The sequence below is a fragment of the Helianthus annuus genome, chromosome 9 (assembly GCF_002127325.2).
Source record: "Helianthus annuus cultivar XRQ/B chromosome 9, HanXRQr2.0-SUNRISE, whole genome shotgun sequence".
Taxonomy (NCBI): Eukaryota; Viridiplantae; Streptophyta; class Magnoliopsida; order Asterales; family Asteraceae; genus Helianthus; species Helianthus annuus.
Window position 1 is genome coordinate 154460682 of NC_035441.2, and position 17846 is coordinate 154478527.

Genomic DNA, 17846 nt, shown 5'->3' on the forward strand with positions numbered 1-17846 from the left:
TTAACATTTTTTTTGGTGATGAGTATGGGGTGTTGGTAATGTGATGCACATGTGCATAATTATGTACTGATGGTTAACAGTTTATATGTGATGATTATGGATTGTTGGCACATGTGCATGTTCATGTTAATGATGGTTAACAGTTTACGGATGACGAGTATGGGTGTTATCAACATAATGCACATGTGCATGATCAGTGACGAGTATGGGTGTTATCAACATAATACCTTTAGTCACAAATCGAATGAATTGCAACTCTTGATGTTCTGTATTTGTAGGTGTATTGTGACTGTCAAGTGTATTATCAGCAGATGGACCAACCACCACCGTAACCACCATTGTCCCCAAGCCCGATAATGGCGGTATTCAGCTCTCCTCTAACATGAGCAGGAACTGTCACAGTAGCTCTGCGCACTAAGAGTGAATTTGGTGATGCTGACATGGCATTTGTAGAACGGTTAAATCCCACGGGTTGGTTTCCTGGGAGAGACATTACCGTAGGGCCTGCTCGGGTGACATTTGGGGCTGAGAGTTGCGGACCAGGAGACGCAGCCGAATTGTTGGAATTAGTTGGTCCGGCTGATGGTTGACCACCATCGAAATTCGGGTCTAAACCGTTCAACTCCTGAGCAACATGTTCCATGATGAAGGGCCGAAACTGTGGACAGGGTAAAGAACCTCCAACTGTAGGACCGCCTTTCGGTGGCGTTGCAGGTTCCAACCAAACTTGATCACCCGCAAAGCACCTCATGTTAACCGCAAAATATTTCCGGTATATTATCCGAATCCAATACGGGCCACGAAGAACAAACGACACATCAATCGGTAACAGAGTACTAGGAACGATTCCCATGCCACCTCCGCTAGCCACAGTAGAAGCAGTTAACATGGCAGATGCACCAGGGTTTCCACCAGGACCCGTACCGGGACCATAGACATGACCAACATTTGGGTTTGTACCATTTGGCATTTGCCCATTAACATTTGCTCTTGATAGTGTCGGGATAGATGAAGCCGCACCAGAAACTGCAAAACCGGAGCAGCCCATGCAGGACGTGTTGCAGCATCAAGAGCATGCAAAGGTCCTGCTGTCAGACGAATGCAGTCCAAAAGAGATGAAACTTCCGTCCCATTGATAAAATCCTCGAGAAACTGAAAAAAAAACAGAACTTTAAGCAATCAATCAATCAATCAAAAGTTTAATACCTGATAGAAGGATAAAACTATCTGAGTTTTCGCAGATTAGTACTGAAACATTCTTTTGCATGATTAGAGGCTTACACTTATTAAAATTTAACAGAAAGTAGACTTTTAATCTAATTTGCAACATAATGCACATGTGCATATGATTTAATACCATATCATTTACAATCAACATAATGCACATGTGCATATAATTTAATACAACATCATTACAGTAAGTATAATGCACATGTGCATAACAGTTAATACAATATCATTTACAAAGTATACAGTTAATACAATATCATTTACAAAGTATATACATCAGTCAACATAATACATTTAGTCACAAATTGAATGAATTGCAACCAGTAGATGTGGTGTTACCAGTAGATGCAGTGTCAACTGATAATGATTGATCAGGTAAATTAGCAGTCTCAGAGCCTACGTTGCCTGGTGTAAACATGGAATCAAACGTCTGTATTTCAAACCCATGAAAGGTGTGTCGATTTGCAACTGTTGTAAACACAGGATTGCAACTTTCATTTGGATTAACTGCAGGTAAGGTATTGACATCAACATCAGATGGACCCACGGCAGAAATAGGATTGAAATTGACATCAGATGGGCCAAAAAAACCAGAATCGGGATGTGGATTGTATGCAGACAATGTTGTATGATGATCATCAGATGCCGTAGGTTCAACTCCAACACGAGATGAGTCAGACAAAGCCATGTGTAGCCGAAATCAGTATACAAACGCCGAAATCAGTATCCCAATTGAATCCCCTGTAAGATGTGTATATCGCCGCCGTGAATCTAGAGAGATTAGTCACCGCCGAAGATCTCCGTCGCTGATTATGAAAAATCTCCAGCGAAACCCTAGAATGTAAATGACGATAGTGAACAGGGGATGAAATAAGAGGAGTGCGTGTTTTTTATTAGATGTCACTTAATTACAAATTTGCCATGTGTTCACATTGGTTCTCGCGGTTCTCGCAATAAAGGGTGGTTCCTAACGGATCTTTATCCTATATATATATATATATATATATATATATATATATATATATATATATGTAGGAGGGGTTATCTTGAGAACGCTAAATATTGCGAGAACCGTGAGAACGAATGAGAACACCAATCAAAACCATCTTTTTTAATACAACCATCATTGAAGTTAAAATACAACATCAAAAAAAGAATTTTTCCTCTTAAAATCACTCTTATTAGATTTTTTATACATGTGTAAATATAACAAATTTACACATGTGTAAATGGCAAACTTACACATGTGTAAATGGCAAACTTACACATGTATAAATTTTCTTTATTTACGAATTCACGTAAATTTAAACGTGTAAATTTAATTTCTAACATTGTGTTCGGATAATAATGATAAGTGTAAAAAGAAATTTTGAATTTAAATTGTTTTTTACCAGGTTCTCGTGGCTTTTTTATTCGTTCTCACGGTTCTCACAATATTTAACGTTCTCACTTAAACCCAACCATATATATATATATATATATATATATATATATATATATATATATATATATATATATATATATATATATATATATATATATAGGGAGCCGCTAGAATGAGAACCACCTCGAGTTGTAAGAACCGCGAGAACTACACCCCACGGAGCGCCATTCGCCATGATTTTTTTTTTACAAGTAGATGTGTATATTATAAACACAGCCGTAAAAAATCATGGCGAACGGCGCTCCGTGGGATGTAGTTTTTTAAACCACAAGTTTGGTGAAAAAAAAAGAAAAAAGAAAAAAAAATTAAAAAACACCAAACTTGTGGTGTAAAAAACTACACCCCACGGAGCGCCGTTCGCCATGATTTTTTACGGCTGTGTTTATAATACACACATCTACTTGTAAAAAAAAATCATGGCGAACGGCGCTCCGTGGGGTGTAGTTCTCGCGGTTCTTACAACTCGGGGTGGTTCTCATTCTAGCAGCCCCCTATATATATATATATATATATATATATATATATATATATATATATATATATATATATATATATATATATATATATATATATAGGGATAATGCTAGATAAAAAACCCTAAAATTCTTAGAAAACTCTGGAAACCCAAATGGGAAGCCATTTTTACCCAACCTCCCGACATTTTTTTTTTTTTGAAAAAAATTACACATGTAATATACATGTTTTAGAGTGTTTTGGGCCAAAAAAAACAAAAAAGCGCCGAAGGGATTTTTTTAAAAAAAATAAACAAATTTCAGCTCCTAACACGTGTTAAGCAAAAAATCCATAATTTCGCTGAAAATTGCTGAAACTTGTTTTTTTTTTTTTTTAAAATATCCCTTCGGCGCTTTTTTGATTTTTTTGGCCCAAAAGTCTTAAAAACATGTATATTACATGTGTTATTTTTTTCAAAAAAAAAAATGTCGGGAGTTTGGGTTTTCTCGGGTTTTTTATATATATAGGGTTTTCTATCTAGCGGGCTTGGTTATATAGTAAACCCCTTCTTTTTGAGAAAACTATGGAAACCCCATCTGAACCATTGATTAGGTTACATCTAAGATGATCAAGGGACATGATTATATTGTGTTAATAAAAATAAAAAGAAATAAAAACACTGCCAACTTGTACCATCGAAGGGCATTTTGGGTATCAAAAAGCATTGGGAAGACAGCAATGACTGCCATGCAGTAGCAGTCTAATCAAAGAAGTTCACCCAAATTCAAAAAAACTCTCTTCTTTTCCATTTTACTCAAAAAAACTCTCTTCCTGTTCATGATTCTCTCTCGTCTTTAATCCTTTCTCCATTCCTGTTCATCTTCTTTACAATCGATACGACGGCATTGAAAAGCTACTACCCACAAACCCTAACATAGAATCCGATGAGGAACTCGTTCATAATATTGTCATCGTCTTTGAAGCTGAAACGTTTACGGAAGATTCAGACTTCAAACAACAGGTTAGTTTGTTGTTATCCGTCATGTCCAAGTAGGTTTTGCTTCAACCGATTATTGGAAAGAGGCAACCTTAGTTTGTTTTATTTTTAAATATGTAGGACTTCGAAACACAATTTAGGGCGAAAAAGTTCTGGTAGCCCTAGCGTGGTGATTTATCGGAGGAACCCAAGCCCGGTCCTTCCAAACAACGAGCTGACTTTGGTCCAACGCAACGGGAGCTAGGTTAGAATTTTTATGTTACTAAACACTATACATAGTTCAAAGGTGATCTGTATGTTGATAGTGTGTTGGGCCTGAAATTGGGCGTAACTAAATTGTGTCTGATGCCTTACAGTCTACGATGAAGCCGATGTTGTGTCAACAAGCAATGGGAAGAGACACAAAAAAGGTAACGATTAAGTAGTAATATTTTTTATAATTTGTATAAAGTATTGTTGAATATAATCGTCTAACTTACGAATGTTTCGGTGCTAAATGAAAGGTTGTGGTGTAAGCAGACGGGGGGATAACAAAATGCAGATGGGTAAGTTCCTTTTTGCTGCAATAGAGGCTAGTTGCATATCCACACAAATCTCATTAACATGTTTGAAAACTGTAGGGAAGACAAGCAATGTCAGGGATATTTCAAGGAGTGGACATAAAAGAAAACGTGGTAAGTTACACACTTGGCTTCTGTTAACATGTGTTAGTTGTGCTTGACCCTGAAAACGGACTAACAGTTAGTTTATTTTTAAGCCCTTAAGGAATTTGGATGTTATGAATGCAAAGTTCTTACATTTTATCATTGCATGTTGCCAGTTAGACTAATTGTTTGTAATGTTGTTGTTTCCTATAAAAATGTTGGTCAGACGTGACGGCTTCATCGAAGGGCGGAAACATGTTGAAGACCAAAAAGAACAAGGGTTCTGATGAAAAAGAGAAAGGTAGAGCAGGGAAAGCTAAGGTAGAACGTAAGAAACCGGAAAAGGTTCAGAAAGCCCGCAAGCGCGCAAAAAAGGATGAATTTCCAGGAATAAGGACAAGATCTGCACCGTTGCAGTTTTATAAGTGTGTACGGGCATTGACAGAACAACAGCGTGATGCAGTCAGGGAAATGGGCTTTGGACGGATGCTAACTTTCAGCGTTGATGGTTTGCCGGCGAAGTTAGGTTATTTTGTTGTGGACAATTTCAATCCCGATAAAATGTTGATATGTACGCCTGCCGGTGATATCAAGGTGAACAGGAAAGTGATCCACAAGTTGTTAGGGATTCCGACTGGTGGGCAAAAGTTTAGTTCTATTGGTAAGCTGCCGATTCTCAGCGAGGCCATCACGGAATGGAGGGCGAGATACCCGGGGCCAATGGTGCCGCCGACAAAGATGGTGAAAATGTTTGATGATTCCGATGGCGAAGACAGTTTTGATTTCAGGATGGATTTCTTAATGTGTTTTGTGGCAGTGCTGGTGGATTGTCATAAACAAAGTTGTTTACGGGAAGAAATATTGGAGTATCTGGATGAAGAGATGGATTTTGCAACAATAGACTGGTGTGACTTTGTTGTGGAAAAGCTGAGAACTTGCAAGGATACATGGAATCGGCAGGACCCACAGAGTTTCTTTGTTGGTCCTCTAGCGATTCTGATGGTAAGCAACTTTAAGTAACTTAGCTAATTAACATGTGTTATAATAGTTGATTTATTCCCTTGTTGAACGTATCGTTGTTTCTTGTAGTTGTTGTACGTTGATAGCGTTGAGTGCACGGGTATGGAGGTTGACAGTGCGGTCTGTCCTTTAGCCTTTTGGAACTTGAAAAGATTGAGAGAGAGAGAAAGGCTTGAAATCCTTGCGGGTGGTTTTGGAACAGGACGGTTTAAAGGATTAACACGTCCCAGAAACTATAACGTCGAACAATGGGCAACTAAAGAGGTAAAGATAGATGCTATAACATGTGTTTTTTTGAAATTGGTATATGTTTCAAATTGTCCAAAAAAAAAATTAATGTTAAAAACTATACTCAACAGGAGAGGTTGACGATATTACGACAGTTAATATACGTGACAAAGAAGAACAAAGTCAAAATAGAGGGTATGTTAGATTCGCTGTTGGTGGAAAGCCATGAAGACGAAGAAGTACAAGAGTTGAAGTCAACGTTTGATAGTTTGTTTGAGAAGAAAGATAGTGAAAGGGAGGATAACGATGATGCGGTAGATTTAGCGTCACACAAGATCAATTCGGTCTTGGACGATTTGAGAAATGATGAAAAGAATCACATCAATGAAGGAGAGAACGCTGGTTAGTAAATGTTATTGTCGGGCCCTGTTATTGTCTGTGTTATTTAGTTAAATTATTTTGAAATCCATTAATAATTGTGGGAACGTTTTCGTAGGGGATGGCATCGATGATGATCTTTCGGATGGGTCACCAATAATGAGCTTGTACAGGAAGTCGCTTGTCCGCCAAAACAAAAAAATCAGTAAAAGTAGGCTGAAAGCAGTAGGATCTTCAGTGATAGACTTCGATGACCAAGAAGGTGGGCTAACGATGTATATGAAATGAACACGGAAACACATTTGGCCGGTTCTTCAACCTGTAATTATTTACAATATTTATTTATTTATTTTTTATTTTGAATGTGCAGCTGATGTTCAAGTGCAATCATTCGCAAATGATGGTGTTGAAGACCATGATGAACAGATTGAAGATGGTGGAAAGTCGGTTGAGGTGCGGAGATCAGCACGACTTGAGAACTTAAAACATGTAAGGGAAACAGAAGAAATGTTTGTCACGCCAAAAAGGAGAAAGAGAAGTATGCAGATTGGTGGACAAGGCACGGAAAGTGACAAAGAAAGAGGTAGTTTGTTACATGTTATACCCTTTTTAAGAATACCTTTACTTAACTGTATGTTATGGAATGATATGACATTCCTTAACACACGTCAAAGGAGTTAACTATCATATAGTATAACCTGCCCTTGTGGTTGCAGCAGAGTGTACCGGAGAGCTGGAAACAGTTATGTCGCCGCGGGTAAGGAGGTCTCCCCGTCTGAATCTGTTGAAGGGTGCTTCGGAAACAAAAGCCAGCTTTGTGACCCCGAATTGCCAGAAGTCGAAAACAAAGATTCTCCGTGGAGAAACGGATGGTGGTGACGAGTCAGGTAATGTATAACATGTGTTAGTCAGTTAACCTGTATTACCGTCTAATATGGTTACGTTACTTAAACGCATGTAATGTTCATGTTATGTTATAGGGTTAATGAAGACGAAGAAACAGTTGGAAGAGATAGAACTGAGGGTTAGTGAACTTGGGAAAAATACAATTGAAGTCGGGGAAAGTGATAAGAGTGTTAATGATGCTGGTAATTCAAGTCGCGAGGAATGTAGTGTTGGTGGGGACGAAAAAAATAAAGGCGCAGGAGGGGTGTATGAAAATGATGCCGAAGAAGTGCATAAACCGCTGGGTTTAATGCGTGCAATAATGCGTATTAAAGCAGCCGAAGTGCACGGGGCACATGGTAGTTCTCGTAAACCCCCTAATAATGACTGATTCTAAAAGTGTGCTTTGTTACTTTGTTTTCTTTAACGTATGTCATCTTGTGTGCACAGATTACCGGGGTCCGGACTCGCAGTTTTTTACACGTGCTGAGCGTATTGTGGAAACAGACAATAAAGTGGCTGCGAAGCCCAATGATGAACAGAACACCAATCTTAAAGCGGATGACGTCAAAAAGGATGAGATTTACGAAGCAAGGTTTGTTTGTGATCAAAGAATGGACAAAATGGTCGAGATGGAGGACAAGGATAGTAAACATGATGAACAGAGTGGGAAGGAAGGTAACCTTCGGAAACCTTAATTTTTTTTTTTTTGTTTAGCAAGGCTTAGCTATGTGATATCTCGAAAAATGTTTATGCAATTGCAGATCCTAAAATCGAGATTGAAGTTAAGAACGCACCGTCAGATGGAAGAAAGGAAGAGAGTGGTGGCATGGTTTTTTCAGTTGCGGACGGGGTTGTTGATGATAAGGACAAACACGGTGTTCTGGATGGCGAAGACAATGGGGCTGTTGATGAGACTGACCGTGTTTTAAACAGTAAGTATTTAATGTTTTCCTGGTAGTAAGTTGTGCATGCTTTGTAACAGCATTGTGTTATGCAGGTGCAGAAGGTAAGACTGAGCATGATGGGATGCGTGCGACTATTATAAACATGCAAGGGTGCACTAGCGCGGTGGTTGATTCAATAGTTTCGGGCGACGGGAGTGAGAGGGCACATGATGTCGATGCAAAAGGGAAAGCGGCTGAAGAGGTCCCTTTTGCAGAGAATGACGGTAAGGACTTTCATGCTCCAACATGTGTTAAAAATGGTTTCCCCTGTCTATCATTTACTGAGTTAACACATGTTAGGTGTTCATACAGACAATGGGCCTGAGCCCGGTTTTGATGAACGAAATTTAGATGGCCCGAATTGGAGCCTTGGGATGACACAAATTGGGGCTCAAGTGGACGTGTCACACGAAATTGGTAAGATATAGCATTAAGCGAAGTTAGTATGGATGGGTTAGTATGAGTCATGTATAATATACTTATTTGCATTAAACGTGCAGGTTGCACAAGTGGGAAGATGGAGGACATCCCCCGGACAGAAACCAAACCTGTTGGTGAGCTAAAACACCTTCATTTATCGCATCGAATGTGTTGTAGTTGTTTACGCGTTACATCATCTATTTATTTTTTATGTGTTAGGCGATGTGGAGGCTACCGCAGACTGGAGCATGGTTATAATGGTAGACCCAGTTAGCTCCTATGACCCGGCCATTGCAATCCACAAAGGTCAAACTGGGCTGGGATCTTGTGGTAGTGATATGTATGAGGTGGAGGACAATATTCCGCTTGCTAACCGTGTGCGCATGTTGGCTGAGTTGGGGGCACAAAAAAGGAAACTCCCCTTCCGAGAGAAGGTGGCAGCGGAGCCAAACAGATCACCTTACTATATAAGGACTGTTGACATGGGCCAACCAATTACAAAGAAGGAGACAAATCTGTGGGACTACATACACGCCGATGAAAGCCCAATGCACCTTTTAAGTGGATTTTGTCGTAGGAAGCGGGCAATGGAGGCAAACATGTAAGTAGAATTGCAAAAGTTGTTTTTTGTTTTATAGGAATAGTGTAAACGATAAACAACGATTCATACACTGGATAATTGGTTTATTTTTTTATTTAAACGCAGGAGGGAACAGGGTTCTTCGTCAGTGGCTGATGTAGATAGTCCGATACATATGTCTGTGTAAGTAAGGGCGTAACCGTACGAATTATTAGAAAAACAATAAATTACATATGTTAACGTATTCAAATTTATTTTGTGGTTTGTACACCTGACTTCAGGGAGTTGCTGTTCAGAAGCCCTACCCACGTACAAGCATCTCGGTCTATGTTCAAGAGTTTAAATGTTGGCAATGAGGTCTCGGATGGCATTATTGACTGTTGGGCGGAGGTGCTGAACTTCCAGGAGAAAAGAAAATCACGGGAGGCTTACAGTAGACAATTTTTTGGGACTAAAGTTGTGGTAAGTGCCATGTATATATAAATTACAGTGTGTCCTATTGGTGACCTTATTAATTTCTCTGTTATGCTTGAAGTTTCCATGGATGCTCACAACTGACGAAGGCGGGGTAGAGGCGCGGATGCACAAGTTTCGGCTTGGGATAAAGGGTGCGGTCAACAGAGTTGATTGCGTTCCTGATTTCCGAAATCAAGACATTGTTTTCTTCCCTATATTGGAGCACAAACACTTTTACTTGGTAGTGTTTGAGTTACGCGACCCCGGGATTTATGTCATTGATAATGACAAAGCCCGTCAAGGTCAGTTGATAGAAGATAGCGTCTACTACCTACACAAGGACACAGCGTATAAGATTATAAGTAACAAAACTGAAAATTGATTTAAAAATAAGTGTGATAACACTGGCAAGACTGTTAGGTTTTTTTTTTTATTTTTTTTAGGATTACTAACTATGTCTTGTGTATGCGTATGCAGAAAGATATGTTTGTGCAATATCTGCGGGAGGTTGGGAATCCACGAGCCGATGACATAGAGTACTGCAACATCCAGCGTATGCCGGTTCCTTGGGCAACAACCGCAAACACAACTGATTGTGGGATCTTCTTGATGCGGCACATGGAGTGCTATATGGGGAAAAACCAAAGTTTTAACTGTGGGTTTAGCACGAGTGGGGCGAGGAAGATGGCGGAGGTGAGAAAGTTGAGAAAGAGGTATGCGGCGCACATATTATGTTCGGAGGTGAATGTGCTGCTGCCAAAAATCAAGGAAGAATGCCGAATAGAGTAACACGTGTTATGGTGGCTAACACATGTTATTGTAGAACAATTATGCCTTAATTTCGCCGGATATGTTTTTTGGAAACATGTAATGAACTTTGATGGATTTGGGGATTTTGCTTCAAACGTAATGCGGGGGTAGGTGTTTTGTTGGGTATGGCATCGTCAGGATGTCTTTTTGTGGATGAACTATATATATTAAATATGATGTTTAGTTAGTTGGTAATTATAAACTCTAGAAAATATTGATGTGTTGTTAAATGGCGTATAATAGTATTAACCAAGTTTATTGACATAGTTTATAATGTTATATTAGAAAGTGTGAAATTGTTTTGTAACATTAAAGAAAAACAAAAAAACGCTCTTTCCAAGGGGAACAGGCTTTCTAAATAGGTAGTACAAATATGGGGAACACTAGAGAGTTGTTGGCAGAATAGTACAAGCATGTGGGTTGGGGTCTATAAAAGCAACTTTATTGGGAAAAAAGGAATATTTGCTTTTTTATCAGCTTTTGGTCACATCAAAAAAGGTCAAGTCAAGAAGACTATATGAAATGTAGACAGGGAACTCCTCTATAAGTATTGGAGGGAAGAACCCACCTAATATTCTGTAATACTTCACAATCCTACTACACCAATTCAGTTATCCATAAGGTGTAAGATGTCCCAAAAGAGCGTTAATGAGATGGACCCGTGTGATGGTAAGGATACGGCTAGCCAACCAAGCATGGAGAAGGTCAAACAAAAAGGGAAAGAAGCATGTGAGGGCCGGTGCATGGAGGTTAACGAAAGAAAAGGGTCTCACAAAAATGGAGAGGACCGGAAAACTGGAGTAACTTCAAGTGAGGATGCTTCAGAAAGCGGAACGAAAAACGTCACTGATGTATCTGGTGTGTCGCGAGATCAACCAGGCCGAAGGCAGCACATTGTTCCAGATGATGAAAAGTTGAAGGGGCTACCAGATGAGTTGGTTAGGTTGCTGACGGACCCAGACCATGAAATGTGTGGCTGCCCGTTGTGTCCATACTCACCGGAAACAATCCAGTCCTGGTGTTACCATGACCCATGGGAGGGTGAGCGCAGCCCGTCTCCAGTGTACTTTCATGATGAGGAATTCCCCACACCATGATTAAAAGCTTGTTACTAGTGGAGGATACCCATGGGTAGTTGGTATGGTGAAAGTGTTTGAAAATGTGTTAACCTGATGACCTTATGTTGAAACAAAACGACATACGAATGTCGTCTTGTTGGTGTTTTATTATGTTTTTATTTCTTTTTATGTAACCTAGTAGTAGAATGTTTGTTTAAGTTGCTTGAAGTCTACTTCTATAACCTGACGTGGTTTAGTATATACGTTGTTTGTTATGTGGTTAACACATAGTGTTTTGAATCTTTCCATGTTGAAGATCCAAACCATTAGGTAAACTAACATGTGTTAACCAAATAGTGTTTTGAAACTAACATGTGTTAAGCAAGTTTTTTGAAACTTTCAAAATGTAAGCTAACATGTGTTAAGCAAGTGTATCTGTTCCAGATTGAGTGGTTAGCAAGGATTGCTTTGATGCTTTGAAGTTCACAGACCCAATCTGTTTATTTATTCCATATGTGTGGTTAACAAAAGATTGTTTTGATCCTTTTGAGTTAAAAAGATCAAATCATTATGGGTAAGTAACATGTGTTATGCATCTGTTTCTGTTTAGTTTTTTTTTTTTTTCCAATCTGTTTTTTTTTTTACTCCAGCTGTATAGTTAACAAAAGATTGTTTTGATCATTTGAAGTTAAATAGAGCAAATCATTATGGGGGATTAACATGTGATATGCATGTTTGTTTGTTTTTTTTTTCTTTAATCGGTAGAAAAATGAAACACAGCAAAACAGATATCAACATGCAGTTAAATGTTAAGATAAGCTGCTTCCGCTTAATATACCACAGCGGTCCACGAATGACCTTCGGGCCTAATACGACAAAAGTGGCCAAAGGCCATATAGTTTCTTACAATCCTAAATATGATTATTGGGACTCAAAAAGTTATACCTTCTTACACACGTAACAGATAATAGCAGGATGATGACAAAAGACTGTTACATGTGCGTAAGAAGGCCAAAATGAAGAGTCTCCCATTACATAGTACTACATAAAATGATTTTAATCAGATGATCAGTCGCCAGTGGCAGTCTGCCTTAGTTGTTCAGCAGCTGCCTTTGCTGCTTTCATTGCAGCCACCTTAAGGCAGTTGCGTGAGTCGTGGTCGTCGACATACAGACCACAACGCTTGCATAAGCGAAGCTGCTTTGGACGTTTTGGTGGTTTTGCTTTGGCCTTCTCACTGGGCCCAGAAATGCGAGTATGAGTACCACATCCTTTATTGCGTGCAACTTCTGGATTAGCAACTTCGACTGGAATGTTGATTGGTTGCCCAACTATTTCTTCCATTTGAGCCTCATTTGATTCATTTTCAGTTGTTGCCAACGGTTGCCTGGAAAGAATATTGATCTTGAAATCCCTGAGTTGGTCAACCAGTTTTGCCAACGCATCCTCATCGGTTCTAGCAACATCTACGCATTCAGTAACGAGGTCGAGGATTTCATTCCGCATAATGGACGGTGCGTGTGGGTTGACTCCGTATCGACTGGAAATTGAAAAAACATGTTTGGGGAGGGCATCTCGGCGCCACCTGTCGTTTATGTATTGTGGTGGAATCCTTTCAACATTTTTCAAGCGATAGACACAAAAGACATGGCGACACAGATACCCGATACGTGTGAAATTCCTGCATGAGCAATTGGCCGATTGATCGACATTGTTGTACGTAACCTGATTTGAACAGAGACAAACAAAGGAAAACACATTTAGATGCAAAAATATGTTAGAGTACATGGAATAATGTAAGTGCCTAACATGTGTTACCTGATAGACATTTGTGATGTTGTTCCTTTTATCCAAATGAGTGACGTCTATCAGAAGACTGGAATCGCTCGTCTCGCTTTGGTTTGTGATGTAGCATAAAAACTTACCTTTAATTATTTCTTTTTGCACTTGGGCGAAAACAGCGTTTGTGTAAATGGCGAACGCGTGTTGCTCTATCGCTAACTCAGTATTGCCAGAGAACATGGTAGAAGAGGTTTTGAACTCCGAAACACGTTGACGATATCGTTGGCTGTCTACCCTATTTTCAAAGCACATCATAAATTGTACAAGCGTGTTTGCGCTTGTTGAGTTAACCTTGAAGGCAGCATTAGAGCTTTCGCATCGGGAGGTGGTCTTCATCAAGCAACACATGGGCAGTTCTCTAAAGTAGGCTGGAACCCAGAGATGTCTCATGTTGTACATGTCGTTTAACCAGCTGTGCTCTTGAAGCCCAAATGTTTGTAGGAGGTCATTCCAGCGGGACTCAAACGTTTCAGGTTTGATATAAACATTCCAAACCAACCGATGAATGCAGGACCGAAGATCAGTGTTATCGAGCACGTCGGCTGAGATCTGAAAATTTTAATAGTTATAACACGAGTTAGATTAAAACAATTTGAGAAGACATGTAAAAGGGTGTTATGTTGGATAACACATGTTAAAGGTTAACAAACTTATGTATACCTTGGATGGTAGTTTTTTCATTATATGCCACATGCATAGACGGTGACGTGATTCTGTAAAGACCATAGGAACAGCTTGTAGCATGGATGGGTCTTGATCACTCAGCACGAGAGTTGGTTGAGTACCGTGTGCCTTCAAGAAAGCCTTAAGCAACCACACGTAAGATTCAATTGACTCAGTTGATATCAAACCAGCTCCAAATGTAACACATTGGAAATGATGATCCACACCCGTGAATGGCACAAAAACCATCTTGTACCTATGAACAAAAAAATTGATTTGATGTTAACAATATGAACAACTTTTTTGGTCAAACTAAAATTGGATACTTGGGGATCAGGCCTAACATATGTTAGAGTGGAGGGGGGCTAACCTGTTTGTGCTGTAAGTTGCATCAAACGCTAGGACATCGCCAAAAGCTTTGTAGTTAAGCTTTGAAATCTCATCAGCCCAGAATACAGAGGACAACTTTCCGTTTGATACGGTGTAATCAAAAAAGAAGTTGGGTAGGTTGTCATAACGCTCACGCAAGCGTTCTAGGAAAACTTGTGCGTCGCGTTCACCAATAAAAATTCGCAGCTGGTGGCTAAAGTTTTTAAAATCGACCGGTGTCCCATTGACATTGTGATGCCCTCCTTTTAAAGCTACAAGGCATCTATAAGACCTCATTGGTCCAATGCGGTTTAGACTCATGTTATGAATGAATTGTTTCGTGGAGAATGACAGTTTCCGTGATATCTTACTAAGATCACGGTTGTAACTCTCAACAAGTTCATGATTATGAATATCATTGAAAGTTAGGACTGTGTATGAATCGTTCGATATCGATACTAGTATGCTTGCCTTACAGTCACACCATGAGAAGGTGGTCCTCCGGTGCTTAACAGAAGATTCATCTAGGGTGTCAAAAGTCCGCTTTGGTTGGGGTTTTCCATATTTTGAGCATCGGAGATACTTGTGTGTGGGAATTCCATTCCAGACTTTAGTTTGACCTTTTTTTACAGAAAAACCTGCTTCGAGCGCATAGAGTTCATACATGGAAAGAACATCCTGAAAGGTTGGATAGGTTTTGCCACACACCGGTATGAACTTATCAGCAACATTAGGAATCCAGTAACGGGTTCCCTGAGGGGTATCAAAAACAAAGTATGGGTTCGAAGGACCTGTACCATAAAACGGAAAAAGTTATGAATCTGCAATAAAATGGCATGACACTACAGGTTATAAAATGTGTGATATGAAAATAAATTGGGATCCCATTGTCCATTGTACAACCGTCTAACTGGCCGCGTGGTGATTCCTCAAACATAGAAGGACCATGAGATGATCCAGAAACAGCTACAGTCATGGCTTCCATCTGGGAATCTTGGGATGCTACATGTGAACATTATAGAAAATGTTTGAAAGATGACATGTCTAGTGAAGAAATAAAACAAGAAAAGTGTAAGATAAAACAAACCTTCATCAATATCCATATCCTGGTCATCAATAACCGCGTTTTTCATAAAATTGTTGGATACCAAAACATCCGGGGATCTAACAGGGTCTTCCGGCGACCGGGAACAATCAACATGCATATAAGTGTATGCAGATGCTTCGAATGCAACACGTGAACATGGGCATGCATAATAGGATGGAATATTAGATTAAAAAGTTGTAAAAAACAAAAAGGAATAACAGATCTTCTAGAACAGTTAGTAAACTATATATGGACAAACCTGTAGCATTAAATTCTTCATCGTTTTGGAAGTCACTGCAAAAGAACATGTTTGGGAAACTACGGACCGGCGACATTAATTCAGAGTTTGGTGGATTTGTCTCCATTGATATTAATGGAGATGCTTGCTACTGTGGTGTAAGTATGAAGATTGAAGATTCTCTTATGAGAGATGTAGAAGATATAAAAGGCAAAAGGGAAATATTAAAAATAAATATGGGGGATTGTGAGAGTACGAACTGATGGGCAATTAATGAAGATGTCATCTCATAATTCTAAGGGGGGTAAAGAAAATTACTAATATAACCTTCATTTAAAAGTTAAGCTCATGTGATCAGATCCAACGTGGCAACATGATAGCCACAAATATAGTTTGCTAAGTTTCTTAAGAAAGTGGGGTTTTTCACCAAGCATTATCCTATATATATATATATATATAAGGTTCATTGGGGAACACTTAAAAATTGGGGAACAGCGGGGAACCGGCTCAAACGAACTCCGATTGGACTCATTCCAGCGGCGTTGGAACCGGCTCGTCGAACCCTAACTAAGATCTTTTAACCCTAAACCCTAAATCCTAACTCCTAAACTCTAAACCCTAAAGCTAAAAAAATAAGGCTAAAACCTAAGATAAACCGTACAATCTAAACTATAAACCCTAAAAACTAAACCCTAAAGGCTAAACCCTAAGCTAAACCCTAAAGCTAAACCCTAAAGCTAAACCCTAAACCCTAAAGCTAAACCCTGAACACTAAATCTAAACCCTAAAGCTAAACCCTAAAGCTAAACCCTAAAGAAAAACCCTAAAAGCCAAACCCTAATATATTTAGGGTTTAGGGGTTATGATTTAGGGTTCAGGGTTAAAAGATCCTAGTTAGGGTTCGACGAGCCGGTTCCAACGCAACTGAAATGAGTCCAATCGGAGTTCGTTTGAGTCGGTTCCCCGTTGTTCCCCACTTTTTAAGTGTTCCCCAATGAACCTCACACTATATATATATATATATATATATATATATATATATATATAGGGTAAGGTTCATGCGAGAACCACCTTTATTGCGAGAACCGCGAGAACCAATGTGAACACAAGCTAAAATAGCTAAAAAAAACCTAAAAAAACCCTAAAAAAAACCTAACCCCCACCCCCAAAAACCTAAACCCCCCACCCCCCCCCCCCCCCAAAAAAAAAGACCTAACCCCCCCCCCCAAAAAAAAAACCTAACCCCCCCCAAGCTAAATGCTAAAAACTAAAACCCTCAAAAAACCTAAAAAAAACCTAACCCCCACCCCCAAAAACCTAAACCCCCCACCCCCCCCCCAAAAAAAACCTAACCCCCCCCCCCAAAAAAAAACCTAACCCCCCCCCCAAGCTAAATGCTAAAAACTAAAACCCTCAAAAAACCTAAAAAAAACCTAACCCCCCCCCCACCCCCCCCCCCAAAAAACCTAAACCCCCCTCCCCCACCACCCAAAAACCTAAACCCCCCCCACCCCCCCCCCCAAGCTAAAATGCTAAAAACTAAACCCCCAAAAAACCTAAAAAATCTAAAAAAATCAAAAAAAAATCAAAAAAAAATCTAAAAATTTTTTTTATTTTTTTACTATTTTTTATGTTCAAATCGCTACTTTTTGTAGCCAAAAAAAAAAATTTTTTTTTTTTAAAAAAAAAAATTTAAAAAAAAAAAATTTTTTTTTTTTGGATACTAAAAGTAGCGATTTTTATATAAAAAATAGTAAAAAAATAAAAAAAAAATTTTTGGGTGTTTTTTAGATTTTTTTAGCTATTACTGTTTGTGTTCACACTGGTTCTCGCGGTTCTCGCAATAAAGGGTGGTTCCTAACGGATCTTTGTCCTATATATATATATATATATATATATATATATATATATTGGCTATTAATTAATATTAATATTAAAAGAAATTTATTAAACAAATATAAATAAAATTTATAAGGTTAAAGTAGAGAATGTCATGTGACATTATTTAGAGGTTTTTTCTATAAGTTAGATACCCGGTTCCTACTATTGCTCTGGTCCAATAATACCCGATTTGACCCTACCCAGTTTTGGGTACGC

General features: G+C 39.0%; 3 protein-coding genes across 3 annotated transcripts; 1 reads left to right on the top strand and 2 right to left on the bottom strand.

The window, feature by feature from the left end:
• Positions 1-1033: 1033 nt before the first annotated feature.
• On the bottom strand, positions 1034-1989 carry LOC110879035. The gene is made up of 2 exons (XM_022127439.2): positions 1570-1989; positions 1034-1152 (listed from the first exon to the last, which is right to left on the bottom strand). The coding sequence occupies exons 1-2, from the start codon at positions 1916-1918 to the stop codon at positions 1067-1069; spliced, it is 435 nt and encodes a 144-aa protein (XP_021983131.1). The 5' UTR covers positions 1919-1989; the 3' UTR covers positions 1034-1066.
• Positions 1990-8914: 6925 nt separating this feature from the next.
• Positions 8915-9767, top strand: LOC118482173. Its single transcript, XM_035977741.1, has 3 exons — positions 8915-9247; positions 9353-9409; positions 9508-9767. The coding sequence occupies exons 1-3, from the start codon at positions 8985-8987 to the stop codon at positions 9707-9709; spliced, it is 522 nt and encodes a 173-aa protein (XP_035833634.1). The 5' UTR covers positions 8915-8984; the 3' UTR covers positions 9710-9767.
• A 2592-nt stretch (positions 9768-12359) lies between these two features.
• LOC110910027 (protein FAR1-RELATED SEQUENCE 5-like) lies at positions 12360-15629 on the bottom strand. The gene is made up of 6 exons (XM_022154745.2): positions 15512-15629; positions 15328-15426; positions 14426-15215; positions 14053-14311; positions 13369-13941; positions 12360-13275 (listed from the first exon to the last, which is right to left on the bottom strand). The coding sequence occupies exons 1-6, from the start codon at positions 15627-15629 to the stop codon at positions 12619-12621; spliced, it is 2496 nt and encodes an 831-aa protein (XP_022010437.1). The 3' UTR covers positions 12360-12618.
• Between the last annotated feature and the right edge of the window lie 2217 nt (positions 15630-17846).

What these genes read in the sequence shown, in the direction of transcription:
- LOC110879035 (XM_022127439.2), bottom strand. Translation starts at nt 1,918, where the DNA reads ATGGCTTTGTCTGACTCATCTCGTGTTGGAGTTGAACCTACGGCATCT. An exon ending in AGTTGACACTGCATCTACTG is followed by an intron (nt 1,153 to 1,569) that starts GTAACACCACAT and finishes TTTTTTTTTCAG; the next exon opens with TTTCTCGAGGATTTTATCAA.
- LOC118482173 (XM_035977741.1), top strand. Translation starts at nt 8,985, where the DNA reads ATGTATGAGGTGGAGGACAATATTCCGCTTGCTAACCGTGTGCGCATG. An exon ending in CGGGCAATGGAGGCAAACAT is followed by an intron (nt 9,248 to 9,352) that starts GTAAGTAGAATT and finishes ATTTAAACGCAG; the next exon opens with GAGGGAACAGGGTTCTTCGT. An exon ending in AGTCCGATACATATGTCTGT is followed by an intron (nt 9,410 to 9,507) that starts GTAAGTAAGGGC and finishes ACCTGACTTCAG; the next exon opens with GGAGTTGCTGTTCAGAAGCC.
- LOC110910027 (XM_022154745.2), bottom strand. Translation starts at nt 15,629, where the DNA reads ATGCATGTTGATTGTTCCCGGTCGCCGGAAGACCCTGTTAGATCCCCG. An exon ending in GGATATGGATATTGATGAAG is followed by an intron (nt 15,427 to 15,511) that starts GTTTGTTTTATC and finishes GTTCACATGTAG; the next exon opens with CATCCCAAGATTCCCAGATG. An exon ending in TGAAAAAACTACCATCCAAG is followed by an intron (nt 13,942 to 14,052) that starts GTATACATAAGT and finishes TAAAATTTTCAG; the next exon opens with ATCTCAGCCGACGTGCTCGA.